This window comes from Podarcis vaucheri (genome assembly GCF_965113315.1).
Source record: "Podarcis vaucheri genome assembly, chromosome: 12".
In the NCBI taxonomy this organism is placed as follows: domain Eukaryota; kingdom Metazoa; phylum Chordata; class Lepidosauria; order Squamata; family Lacertidae; genus Podarcis; species Podarcis vaucheri.
Window position 1 is genome coordinate 60,003,422 of NC_138750.1, and position 13,974 is coordinate 60,017,395.

At 45.6% G+C, this 13,974-nt stretch overlaps 1 protein-coding gene and 1 long non-coding RNA gene across 2 annotated transcripts in view; both read left to right on the forward strand.

Annotated features, from left to right (window-relative positions):
* The window catches only part of LOC309515087, a 211,293-nt gene that overhangs the window by 186,764 nt on the left and 10,555 nt on the right, over positions 1-13,974 (forward strand). The gene's annotated exons all lie outside the window — the stretch shown is intronic.
* The window catches only part of PTH1R (parathyroid hormone 1 receptor), a 148,661-nt gene that overhangs the window by 129,940 nt on the left and 4,747 nt on the right, over positions 1-13,974 (forward strand). The window contains exons 8-10 of the mRNA XM_082192458.1: positions 1,174-1,234; positions 1,868-1,934; positions 11,688-11,782. Coding sequence (XP_082048584.1) covers positions 1,174-1,234; positions 1,868-1,934; positions 11,688-11,782 — 223 coding nt within the window. The remainder of the gene's footprint in view (positions 1-1,173; positions 1,235-1,867; positions 1,935-11,687; positions 11,783-13,974) is intronic.

Sequence of the window (13,974 nt, forward strand, 5' to 3'; positions counted from 1 at the left end):
GCATTGTACACACTGTGTTTATAGACTGGAGATGCACAGCGCATGCAATGTGGATGCTATAGAAGTCAATTTCGGCGGTGCTACCCATTGAGGTTTTCTGGAAACCGTGCAGTGCATGTGTCTGGGTGTGCAAGAGGGGGCCTGATCAATGGAGAATGTAGAAATACAATTTGTGCCCGTGAACGCTGCTCTTTTCAGTGTAAGGTAAAGGTAAAGGGACCCCTGACCATTAGGCCCAGTCGTGACCGACTCTGGGGTTGCGGCGCTCATCTCGCTTTATTGGCCAAGGGAGCTGGCGTACAGCTTCCGGGTCATGTGGCCAGCATGACTAAGCCGCTTCTGGCGGACCAGAGCAGCGCACAGAAATGCCATTTACCTTCCTGCCGGAGTGGTACCTATTTATCTACTTGCACTTTGATGTGCTTTCGAACTGCTAGGTTGGCAGGAGCAGGGACCGAGCAACGGGAGCTCTCCCTGTCATGGGGATTCGAACTGCCGACCTTCTGATCGGCAAGTCCTAGGCTCTTTGATTTAACCCACAGCGCCATCTGCATCCCTCTTTTCAAAGTGTAAGCAGCAGCAAATAGAAACCCTCCAGGTCTCTGCCCCAAGGAGCTTACACATGTAATGGGGAGGTGTCAGCAGAGGGACAGGAAGAGCAAGGGCAATGAGGGAGAACTATGCAGTTTTGTGCTTCAGTTTTGGCTCTGAGGGTGGGTCACTTCCAGTGGCACCAGTGGTTTGCCTGCCCTGGGTGCCTGCAACCCATGCTACACCACTGGAGGAACGTTTTCACCTGGCGCCTGAAGATGTGAAACGAAGGCGACAGGTGAACCTACCTGGGAAGAGCATTCCTCCCAACGGGGAGCCACCACAGAAAAGGCCCTGTTCTCGTGTTGCCGCCCTCTGGGCCTCTCGTGGAGGAGGCGCACGAAGGAGGGCCTCAGATGAGGGTCTCAGGGTCCGGGTAGGTTCATACGGGGAGAGGCCATCCTTTTGCTATTGCGGTCCTGAGCCGTTTAGCTCTGCACAAAATGAAAACACGTCAGAGTATAAACTACTGAACTAGATGGACCCTATGGTCTGACTCAATATAAGACAGCTTCCTATGTTCCTGCAAAGTGACACTATAATTTCCCATTTTCACCCGTCTCAATTCCTTTTCTCTTCCAGGGCTCCCTGTTGTGTTTGTTACATTCTGGGCAACGTTAAGGGCGACGTTTGCAGACACAGAGTAAGTCTATAAGCTACTCTTTCCCTTTCTTAAAGAGCCCGGGGCTCTATCCCAGCTCTTCTGCCTGGACACTGAGGTCCAGCGCCGAGGGCCTTCTAGCGGTTCCCTCGCTGCGAGAAGCAAAGCTACAGGGAACCAGGCAGAGGGCCTTCTCGGTGGTGGCTCCCGCCCTGTGGAACACCCTCCCAGCAGATGTCAAAGAGAAAAACAACTACCAGACTTTTAGAAGACATCTGAAGGCAGACCTGTTCAGGGAAGCTTTTAATGTGTGACATTTTAATGTATTTTTAATCATATATTCAACACACAAAAAACAGTGACAATTTGTTGTTGACGAAGGGCAGCTGGACATATATAGGGTCCCATTACCTTCAGTAGCTCAGGGCCTCATCGAATCTAAATCTGGCCCTGACTAATTGGGGCCGGCTCACCCAAGAGGCAACTGCCTCGGGCGGCAGAATCCATGGGGCAGCAGAACTCAGTGTAGATTTTTATCCCTCTCTTGTTGCTGAGGTTGATCTTCACTCACGCCTTCTTCCCTGGCAGGGGGTGGGCACCGTTTTGTGGTTGGCCTCAGGGGCCAAAATGCCCTGACTCACTTTGGCTTTGACGGCATCCCTCTTTCCTCCGCAGGTGCTGGGATTTAAGTGCTGGCTACTTCAAATGGGTTATTCAGGTGCCTATCCTCATAGCTGTGATGGTAAGTCGAGAAGACTGGCGTCGAGAGAGGAGGAGAAGGGGAGGTTCTTAGTCTGGGAGGGGGGCTCAAGAGGAAACAGGGGGTGGGAGCAGGATGCAGCCAGGAACAGTGTGAAAGTTGTTGTTGTTGTTGTTGTTGTTGTTGTTGTTGTTTATTGAGTTTGCAACGTTTTTCTAAGCGTTCACTGTGGTTTCTGCTTATTAAAATGATGCACTTTCGAGCCAGGTACAGTGGTACCTTGGTTCTCAAACTTGGTCCGTTCCAAAACCAAAGCGTTCGAAAACCAAGGCGTGCTTTCCCATAGAAAGCAATGCAAAACGGATTAATCCGTTCCAGACTTTTAAAAACAACCCCCAAAACAGCAATTTGACATGATTTTTACTCTCTAACGAGACCATTGATTCATAAAATGAAAGCAAGAATCAATGGACTGTACTGTAAAATAAATAAGACAGTATAGTAGATGATAAAAATTTAAAAAAAATAAATTCTTACCTGCATTGATGATAATCATTGTTTGGATGGGGGGCTTTTATCCATTTCCGCAGTCAAGCAATCAATCAGTCAGTAGCTGAACTGGGTTCCACACAGTCACAAAAACAAATTAACCGAAAAAGCCTCAAAAACAAAAACGCAAATTAAATAGCAAAAACAAAAGCGCCAAACTTAATCCGTTCTGGAAGTCAAACGAAATTTTCAAAAACCAAGGCGTAGCTTCTGATTGGTGCAGGCACCCCGAAAACAATAGCCAACAGCAGCATCGGATATTTGGCTTCCAACAAAAGTTCAAAAGCTGGAACACTCACTTCCGAGTTTTCGGCATTTGGGAACCAAGGCATTTGAGAACCAAGATACCACTGTCTTTGACAAATATTCCATCTGCCTCATTAAGAGTCACTTTCACAGAACTATGCTTTTAATCTATTATTATTATTATTATTATTATTATTATTATGCATTAATAACATTAGGCAAGTAAGAGGCGACATGATAGAAGTTCATACAATTTTGCACAGCATGGAAAAAGGGGAAGTTTTTCTCCTTCTCTCGTAACTTTAGAACATTTGAACATCCTATGAAGCTGAACATTGGAAGATTCGGGACAGAGGGGGGGAAATAGACTTCTTCAAACAGCATGTGGTTAAACTGTGGAACTCCTTGCCACAAGGGGAAGTGGTGGCCCAACACCTTCAATGGCTTTAAAAGAGAATTGGACAAGTTCAGAGGGCAGAGAGCTATCAATGGCTTCCACAGTCAGAGGTGGAAATGCACAGTCACTGGAAACCACTGCAGGGGAGAGTTGCTCTTGTGTTCGAATCCTAATTGCAGGTCTCCTATAGGCATATGACTGTTCTTAAATCTTCTTCTGTTCTTAAATCACTCTAGACCAGCGGTTCTCAACCTGTGGTTCGCCAGATGTTGTTGGACTACAACTCCCATCATCCCTGAGCTCTGGCCTTGCTAGCTAGGAGTGATGGGAGTTGTAGTCCAACAACATCTGGGGACCTACAGGTTGAGAAAGGCTGCTGTAGACCATGAGGAGTCTACACCTGGAGTACTGTGTCCAGTTCTGGGCACCACAGTTCAAGAAGGACACTGACAAACTGAAACGTGTCCAGAGGAGGGCAACCAAAATGGTCAAAGGCCTGGAGACGATGCCTTATGAGGAACGGCTAAGGGAGCTGGGCATGTTTAGCCTGGAGAAGAGGAGGTTAAGGGGTGATATGATAGCCATGTTCAAATATAGAAAAGGATGTCCCATAGAGGAGGGAGAAAGGTTGTTTTCTGCTGCTCCAGAGAAGCGGACACGGAGCAATGGAGCCAAACTACAAGAAAGAAGATTCCACCTAAACATTAGGAAGAACTTCCTGACAGTAAGAGCTGTTCGACAGTGGAATTTGCTGCCAAGGAGTGTGGTGGAGTCTCCTACTTTGGAGGTCTTTAAGCAGAGGCTTGACAACCATATGTCAGGAGTGCTCTGGTGGTGTTTCCTGCTTGGCAGGGGGTTGGACTCGATGGCCCTGGTGGTCTCTTCCAACTCTATGATTCTATGATTCTATTCTATGATTCTAGGACTAGAGTAAGGTTACCAGATTTTTTTTCAATGAATCCAGGGGCACTTTTCAATTTCCTACTAAATAGATGGAGGGGACTGATTTGTAAATCCAGGGACTGTCCCCGGGAAATGGGGACGTCTGGTAACCTTAGACTAGAGCAGGGGTCAGCAAACATTTTCAGCAGGGGGCCAGTCCACTGTCCCTCAGACCTTTGGGGGCCAGACTATATTTTGAAGAAGAAAAAATGAACAAATTCCTATGCCCCACAAATAACCCAGAGATGTATTTTAAATAAAAGGACACATTCTCCTCATGTAAAAACACGCTGGTTCCTGCACCATCCACCGGCTGGATTTAGAAGGCAATTGGGCCGGATCCGGCCCCCAGGCCTTAGGTTGCTTACCCATGGACTAGAGACTTGCTTTATTTTCAGAAGGACCATCAGTCAGCAGCCTGTTGCACCAAAAGGCTTTGCAATATCCCCCTCTATTTTTTAAAATAACATTTTATTCAAAATTAAAACAAAACATATTATCCAGAAACATATCATCCTTATCCCCCCCATTTTTCCTCCCTCCCCCACAGAACCCACTCCCACCCCCCAACTTCCTTCAGTTCCAGTCTTTGATTTTTCTAAGAATGCTGCTTTCTGCATGTTACACAGTTGTATAGATCCTCAAACTATTTAGCTGATTATTATCAATAAAAAGTTTGTGAATGTTTATTCAAAACCAGCCAAGGAGTCCAGTTCGCTTTGTTGCATCTTCAGATACTTTGTAAAGGGTTCCCATTCATCTTTAAAGTCACAGTTATCCTTGTCCCTTAGCTTATATGTCAGTTTTGCCAGTTCTGCATAATCCATCAATTTTTCTTGCCATGATTCTTTAGTTGGGGTTTCTTCAGTCTTCCAGCCTTGTGCTATTAAAACTCTCGCAGCTGTTGTCGCATACATGAAGATGTTTTTCAGCTTTTTTGGCAGGTCTTTTCCTCAATATCCCCCTCTCTAGTGACCTCCAGCCCTCTCTGCTCTCGTGGCCTTGCTCTGTCTGTTTGTCTGTCTGTCTGTCTGTCTCTCGTTCGCTCCAGATCGGACAGAAGGCCTGACAGCAAAAGTGCATCTAAGAACATCTGCGCCAACTGCAATCCGAACATCTTGCACTCATTTCCGTAATGTATTCCGAGTGCAGAACAGCCGATCTCTCTCTCTCTCTCTCTCTCTCTCTCTCTCTCTCTCTCTCTCTTTCTTTCTTTCTTTCTTTCCTTCTTTCTTTCTCACTCCGAGGCAGCCTTTTCGGCTTCGGCACAGAGAAACCTCAGCCGCGGTTTTCTCTGCTCTACTGCAAAAGAATTCTCCCCCTTTCTCTCCCTTCCTCACCCCGGGGCACCCCAAAATCAAAAGGAAACAAAACAAAACTTGACAGGAAAGAGAGGTCACGTCGGGCTTGCAAAATCTCCCCCCAAAATGTTTTCAAGCTATTGTTTTTTAGGAAATTTGCCAAAAAAATCAACACTTCTGACATGAGTTTTCCCAGGCTTTTTTTACCGATTTTCTGAAAATCCGCCTGGATGCTGTTTCTAACAGATGAATCCTAGATAAGTCCTGGAAATTCCAGACCTATGGCAGCCCTAAGTCAAGGCTACCAAAGAGATTAAACGCTAGGTGGACCGCAGCTCAAACACTGAATAGGAACATTTGCAAAAATGGTCCACAGCTCTGGGATTTTCTCTGAAGACCATCAGCCCTTCATCTCATCTAAATCATTGTCTTCTCTTCTTTTTTCTTTTCTTTTTTTAAAAGAAAATCTTTATTATTTTTCTCATAGACAAATATACCTGAGTTACATAACATATAAAACGGAAAACGATACAAATCAATAGAAACAATAAATTAAGAAAAGATAAAGGAGCAAACATTAAAAAGTACAATCTATTACACTTACATGACAAATTAAAATATGTAACTTCCAATAGTTCTCATTATACTACTTGTGTTATCCGTATTCTTTGCACAGATTCCTATTATTTTGTCTTATACGTGTATATATGATCCACTAATATATTTTATATCATTCTTGCTTAACAGTATCGCTCTATTTCTGCAAGTATCTTATTATTCGTGCAATACAATTTTTAAGTAGTCCTTAAATATTTTCCATTCCCTATATATCTTCTGGTTTGACACTCCTATAATTTTTCCAGTTAGTTTTGCTAGTTGCAGGTACAGTGGTGCCCCGCAAGACGGATGCCTCGCAAGACAGAAAACTCGCTAGACGAAAGAGTTTTCCGTTTTGGAGGTGCTTCGCAAAACGAATTTCCTATGGGCTTGCTTCGCAAGACGACAATGTCTTGCGAGTTCCTGCTGGTTTTTTTCCCTCCCCCCCTTTTTCTAAGCCGCTAAGCTGCTTATCAGCTGATCCGATCAACAGATAAGCCGCTAAAAGCCGCTAATAGCACTAATCCGCTAATCCGTCAATGGGCTTGCTTCGCAAGACAAAAAAACCGCTAGACGAAGAGAATCACAGAACGGATTCTTTTCGTCTTGCGAGGCACCACTGTATTCTATCGTGAGAGTTTGCCACTCTTTAATCGGTGGTAAGATTTCATTCTTCCAGTTTCTTGCCACTATTATTCTGGCTGCCGTGATTGCGTAAATCATTGTCTTCTCTTCATTGGACCATAAATTGGAAAGGCTTGCGGGCCCTGGCACTTCACCGCACTCATCCTGCCAGATTCCTCCGTTGTTCTCCCGTCTCTTCCATCCTGCCTGGATTTCGAAGCATCCTTGTGTGGTCCGAACTGATGTCAACCTCCTCGCGCCAAAGGAAAAACCAGCCCAGTGATTTCCAGCAAGGAAACGGACCGATGAAGAAAGTCAGAACATAAGAAAGGCCTGGAGGATTAGGCCAGCGGCCCGTCTTGTCCAGCACCCCATTCTCACAGTGGCTAACCACCAGGATTTGAACACAAAACCTCTCCTGTGCTTTCTGGAAGCTAGTATGAAGAAGCATTGCGTGGCGAGTTCCCAACCCCTCCCAGTGGAAATACCGTATTTTTCGCCGTATAGGACGCACCGGCCCATAGGACGCACCTAGATTTTTGGGGGGGAAATAAAGGGGGGGAATTATTATTTTCCCCCAGGCACGGGGCTGGGGCGGGAGAAGCCCGAGCTTCCCCCGACCCCAGCCCCCAGAATGGGAGCCAGAGTGGCTCCCGGAGCTTCCCCCACCCCCAGCCCCCAGAAAGGGTCCGAGAGCGATGGCGAAGGTGAGCGCAGCTTTGGCATCGCTCTGGGAGCTTGCGCAGCTGGGGGGATAGCTTCCTGAAGCCTGGAGAGCAAGAGGGGTCAGTGCGCACTGACCCCTCTCACTCTCCAGGCTTCAGCGAAAGCCTGCATTCGCCCCATAGGACGCACACACATTTCCCCTTCATTTTTGGAGGGGGAAAAGTGCGTCCTATAGGGCGAAAAATACGGTAATGACACATGACACAATTATTGAGGTCAATGGGTTAAATAAGGCCACAACTTTATTGGTTACAGGTGATGAGCGGTATTGGCCTAGGCATTGGTCCTAACCGACTGCAGTGGTACCTCGGGTTACATACGCTTCAGGTTACATAAGCTTCAGGTTACAGACTTCGCTAACCCAGAAATAGTGCTTCAGGTTAAGAACTTTGCTTCAGGATGAGAACAGAAATCGTGCTCCGGCAGCGCAGCGGCAGCAGGAGGCCCCATTAGCTAAAGTGGTGCTTCAGGTTAAGAACAGTTTCAGGTTAAGAACGGACCTCCGGAACGAATTAAGTACTTAACCTGAGGTACCACTGTATATCCGACTTCAGCCTGTCTGCTTGAAGTCCAGGAAGGATTAACCACCAGTAGGGGGAGTCCTGCTGATGCACATCAACTAGGAACTCCCCCGGGGTCACTGATAGGGGGCGTGCCTTAGGCCCTCATTCCCCAGGCTTCGGACAGGGCCACGCCCCCCGGAATCCTTTATCGGACTGCCCTTCAATATGTGGAGCAGGTTATGGCGCTACTTCCCCTCTTCCATCTACAGAACTATTCCAATGCCTAACCGCCAGTACCCAGAAAGTTGTGACGATTTGCTACAAGGCAGGCCAAAACCAAGTGGCTGGTGCCAATTTGCCAAGTGGAAAAATTCCCACCAGGCCCCTCAACGGCAACCAACCAAGGTCCATAGCAAGGTCAAAAAATGAGAACCTTATAGGGTGGGAGGGTGGGAAAAGCAGGAACAGCTGGTGGGCGGCAAAGAGGGAGATCCCCGGCTGTGTCCTGGTTTAAATATGGCAGGCCACGCCCCCAGAGCCAGCCGATTGGCTGGCCAGGAGGTGACGCGATCGGGAATCCCCCCAATTGCGCGGGGGCTAGAAAGCCCGCAACTTCACCTCCTCCGAATGGCGGAAGTGACTTTGCTGCTTCCAGCTGTGGAAGTCTAGTCATCCTGGCTTAGTAACCATCGATAGCTCTCTATTCCATCTAAGCTGGTGGCCATGACAGTTTCCTGTGGAGATGAGTTCCATAGTTTAACAATGCGCCGAGTGAAGAAGGACTTTCTTTTATATTGTCCCGAATCGACTAGCATTCCTGAGTTCTAGAGTTATGAAAGAGGGAGACAAAGCTTGTGCCATCCACCGTTTCCAAACTAGTCTCCCAGATTTTCAAGGTGCATGATGAACATGTGGAATTTCTTCTTTAAAAAATATTTTTTATTAATTTTAGCATATAAATTATAAAATGTACCAGAAAACTTATCACTTATACAATCTTTTTAGACTTCCATCAGCACCTCTGATGATCCACCGTTTTAACCACTTCTTATGCATTTCTTAACTTTATATTGCCTTTACATCTCTTAAGAAATCATCCTTCCCCTTCTCCATTTTTGCAATACTTCCAATAATACTCCTCACAAAACTTCTTGCAAACGTCGTCTGATCTTCACAAATACTTTTCAAATAGTCCATAAATTTACTCCAGTCTTCCGTGAATTTCTGGTCCCGCCGGTTTCGAATCCTTCCTGTTAGTTTATCTAGTTCTGCACAGTCCATTAACTTCATCCTCCATTCTTCAATCATCGGTATTTCTTCTTCCTTCCATTTTTGGGCCAATAATATTCTTGCTGCTGTTATTGCATATTAAAAGAGCTTATATTCCTTTCTATTTATATCACTCCCAACAATGCCCAGTAAAAATGCTTCTGGTTTCTTTATAAATGTATATTTCAACATTTTTATCATCTCATTATATATCATCTCCCAGAAGCATTTCACTTTTTTACACTCCCACCACATGTGATAAAATGTTCCCTCTTTTTCTTTACATTTCCAACATTTATTACTGACTTTATACATTTTCTCTAACTTAACAGGTGTAATATACCATCTATACATCATTTTCATCACATTTTCTTTTTTTCTTTTTTTTGTAAATGTTTATTGGATTTTCACAGATTATAGAAACACACACAGTACACAAAACAAACATACACAAACAAAAACAAACATGCATAATTTCAAATCTTTCTTTTCTTATAACTTACTTCCCCGACTTCCCCATACCTCCCCTTTCTGTATCCCAATTCCCAAATTTGTTTCAGCAAATCCTCCCCCTTAATTTTATCTAATTTTCCTTATTCTTTTCTTTTCCTTAATCTTTTACAGCTGTAATCCCCTATTTTTTATAACCGCAACATTTTAACACTCATTAATTTTACAATATTTCTTAAGATAAATTTTAAATTTCCTCCAATCTTCTTCCGCCGTCTCTTTCCCCTGGTCTCGGATTCTGCCAGTCATTTCAGCCAGTCCCATGTAGTCTATCACCTTCGTCTGCCATTCTTCCAAGGTGGGTAGATCTTGTGTCTTCCAATACTTTGCAATAAGTATTCTTGCTGCTGTTGTAGCATACATAAAAAAAGTTTTATCTTTCTTTTGCACCAATTGGCCGACAATGCCCAGGAGAAAGGCCTCTGGTTTCTTAGGGAAAGTACATTAAGTACCTTTTTCATTTCATTATATATCATTTCCCAGAAAGCCTTAATCCTCGGGCACATCCACCAAAGGTGAAAAAAAGTACCTTCAGTTTCTTTGCATTTACAACACTTATTATCAGGCAGATGATAGATTTTTGCAAGCTTGACTGAGGTCATGTACCACCTGTAAATCATTTTCATAATATTCTCTCTTAAGGCATTACATGCCGTAAACTTTATACCGGTGGTCCACAACTGTTCCCAGTCAGCAAACATAATATTATGACCAATATCTTGTGCCCACTTTATCATAGCTGATTTCACTGTTTCATCTTGTGTATTCCATTTCAACAGCAAGTTGTACATTCTTGACAAATTCTTAGTATTGGGTTCTAACAGTTCTGTTTCTAGTTTTGATTTTTCCACCTGGAAGCCAATTTTCCTGTCCCATTTTCATCACATTTTCTTTTAGGGCATTGCATGCAATAAATTTTAAACCTTCTTTCCATAATTTTACCCAATCGCTCAGCTGCATATTATACCCAAAATCTTTGGCCCAGTGAATCATAACCGACTTAACCTCCTTGTCCTTCAAATGCCATTCAAGCAGCAATTTGTACATTTTAGACAAAATTTTGGAATCATTATTTGAACACGTGGAATTTCTGTAAAACTCAAGAGAGGTTAATGTCACACGTGCAAAGTGCAGGCTGACAAGCACGAGTTTAGGAAGACCTTAACGCTGGCTTTTAAAGGGGGGAAATGACTCTAGATAAGGTACAAGGAGGGTTGTGGCAGGTTCAGTGAAAATGGCCTGAGTAAAGTGACATTTCAAGGAATCTGGCTGGATGAAGAGATGGAGCGATGGGATGGCAGATGTTGGTTGGCCCAGAGGCTGGAACAGACAAGATGACTTGAAACATGAAATTTATTAAGGTCAGAGACCAGCTTGAGAAACACAAATGGAACTACAATCCCAATAACAAAACAAGCATTTGAAACAATATACAACAATGGATTTTAAGTTTAAAAGTGTGATAGGCATTGTTGTTGTTGTTTAGTTGTTTAGTCATGTCCGCCTCTTTGTGACCCCATGGACCAGAGCACGCCAGGCACTCCTGTCTTCCACTGCCTCCCGAAGTTTGGTCAAACTCATGCTGGTAGCTTCGAGAACACTGTCCCACCATCTCGTCCTCCGTCGTCCCCTTCTCCTTGTGCCCTCCATCTTTCCCAACATCAGGGGCTTTTCCAGGGAGTCTTCTCTTCTCATGAGGTGGCCAAAGGATTGGAGCCTCAGCTTCAGGATCTGTCCTTCCAGTGAGCACTCAGGGCTGATTTCCTTCAGAATGGATAGGTTTGATCTTCTTGCAGTCCATGGGACTCTCAAGAGTCTCCTCCAGCATATAAACACACAAAAACTTTAAGATAGACAACCTCTGCCTAACCAAGATGATTTATTTTTTCCTATAAATGATGTGTAATAATGCAAAGCTTTTTTTGCAAACTCTTTGGACTCTTCTCCTGCAATGCATTGCTGAATAAAGTCTGACCAGTGAGGGAATGGATGTGACCCTCCTTGAACCCCCCACAAGGGAAATTTCTCCCACAACAACTGACCCTTTTAGTAGTAGAAGCTGGAGAGGGGTTTCCAAAGGCCTCTCTCCACGGCAATGTTTCAAAATGCTTTGTCTCTCTTTCTCTCCCAGGCAAATTTTATCCTTTTCATCAAAATTCTCAGAGTCCTCGCAACCAAACTCCGAGAAACAAACGCAGGGAGGTGCGACACGAGGCAACAGTACAGGTAAGTGCTTGGGGCTGTCCTACTCTTCAGGGAGGTTTTGGAGAAGGAGCGTACCAACAACCTATCCATACTGGGACCCATTAAGACAAGAATGGGGAACTTAAAAAGGTAAAGGTAAAGGGACCCCTGACCATTAGGTCCAGTTGTGGCCCACTCTGGGGTTGCGGTGCTCATCTTGCTTTACTGGCCGAGGGAGCCGGCATACAGCTTCTGGGTCATGTGGCCAGCATGACTAACCCGCCTCCTGCTAGGTGGGCAGGAGCTTGGACTGAGCAACGGGAGCTCACCCCATTGTGGGGATTCGTACCGCCGACCTTCTGATCAGCAAGCCAGTGTGGTGTAGCGGTTAAGAGCAGTAGTCTCGTAATCTGGTGAACCGGGTTCGCTTCCCTGCTCCTCCACATGGAGCTGCTGGGTGACCTTGGGTCAGTCACACTTCTTTGAAGTCTCTCAGCCCCACTCACCTCACAGAGGGTTTGTTGTGTGGGAGGAAGGGAACTTTGAGACTCCTTTGGGTAGTGATAAAGCGGGATATCAAATCCAAACTCCTCCTCCTACTTCTCCTCCTACTCTTCTTCTTCTTCTTCTTCTTCTTCTTCTTCTTCTTCCTCCTCTTCTTCTTTGGAAGGTGGTGGACTTCACTAGAAGTTTTTCAACACCAGTCAGTTGGCCATCTGCTGGGGATTCTTCGGCTGTGATTCCTGCACGGCGAGGGGTTAGACTAGATGAGCCTTGGGGGGTCCCTTCCAACTCTACAATTCTATGAACTTCCTAGCTCTCTGCCACCTACCAGCTAAGCCGCCATGTGTGCTCTTAAAAGGGTCCTCCTGCTAGCAGATCTCTGCTCAGCCTTAACCGATCACAGCTACATCTGAGTAATCCTGGCAAAGCTAGAGGTCCACATTCGTCAGATTGGCCAAGTTTTTTTAGAAGAAAAAGAAGGGTGGGGAGGGAAGAGAGAACCTTGAGAACTTGGAAGGAAAATGTTTAATTTAAAGCAGGAGTAGGGAGTTTGCACCAGCTGCCATTGGCAATAAAAAAAGAGAGCAAGCCTCGTTTTCCAGCCTCACCGAGGCCTATCATCTACCTATTGATTTATTACACGCTATTTGAGGCTTGTTATTCATTATGGTTTGGGAGGCTCTTGGCTGTTTTGTTTTGCTTTTAATGATGTTTTCCTCAACCTCCAGCCCCTATTCGCTGCAGAAGAGGCCGGGCCTCTGTGTGGCCAGTGCCCCTTCGTAATTGCCTCCATGCTGCGGCAACCGTTGGCAGGGAATTTCCTGCTCCTCCCTCTCCCTCCTCCCTCTGTCAGCATCATTTCCAGTCAGTGTTCCTTCGGGGAGCACCGCTCCTGAATGGTACCAGATGTCCACATCCACTCAGACGTTCTGAGGCACTTTCTGCTACCTTTGCTCCCAGTACGTTTCCGAGCACAATTCAAAGTGTTGGTGCTGACCTTTCAAGCCCTAAACAGCCTTGGTCCAGTACACCTGAAGGAGCGTCTCCACCCCCATCGTTCTGCCCAGACACTGAGGTCCCAATCCCAGATGTTCTAATTTGTCTCCCACACTCTGGACACCCAGAATGTGGGATCAAAAGATGGACTTTTTTCATTCCATGCTGCGGCATGAGTCAATTGGCTCACACCAGAGTGTGGGACCAAGAATAGAAGTGAAAACCTACCTTGTCTCTGCCCGTTGCTACTCATGATGCTGGCCTTGAAAGCCCTAAATGGCCTCGGTCCAGTAGACCTGAAGGAGCATCTCCACCCCCATCATTCAGCCCGGACACTGAGGTCCAGCTCCGAGGGCCTTCTGGAGGTTCCCTCCCTGTGAGAAGTGAGGTTACAGGGAACCAGGCAGAAGGCCTTCTCGGTGGTGGCACCCGCCCTGTGGAAAGCACTCCCGTCAGATGTCAAGGAAATGAACAACTATCTGACTTTTAGAAGACATCTGAAGCATAGATTTGATCCAAGGTGGGAAGAGTGCACCCAATTATTCTCTCCGCAGTCTTTACAACCCTGGACAGCATTGTTTTTCCCCTGACCGTGCAGCTCCCAAACCACACACAGAGACCATAAGTTAATACACTCTCCACAGTACAATGGTAAAATGCCATCAACAGGTCCTTAATTATTTTTCCGGAGGATTCTCAGAAAACATAACCTCTGCTGTGCTCTCTTCATCAGG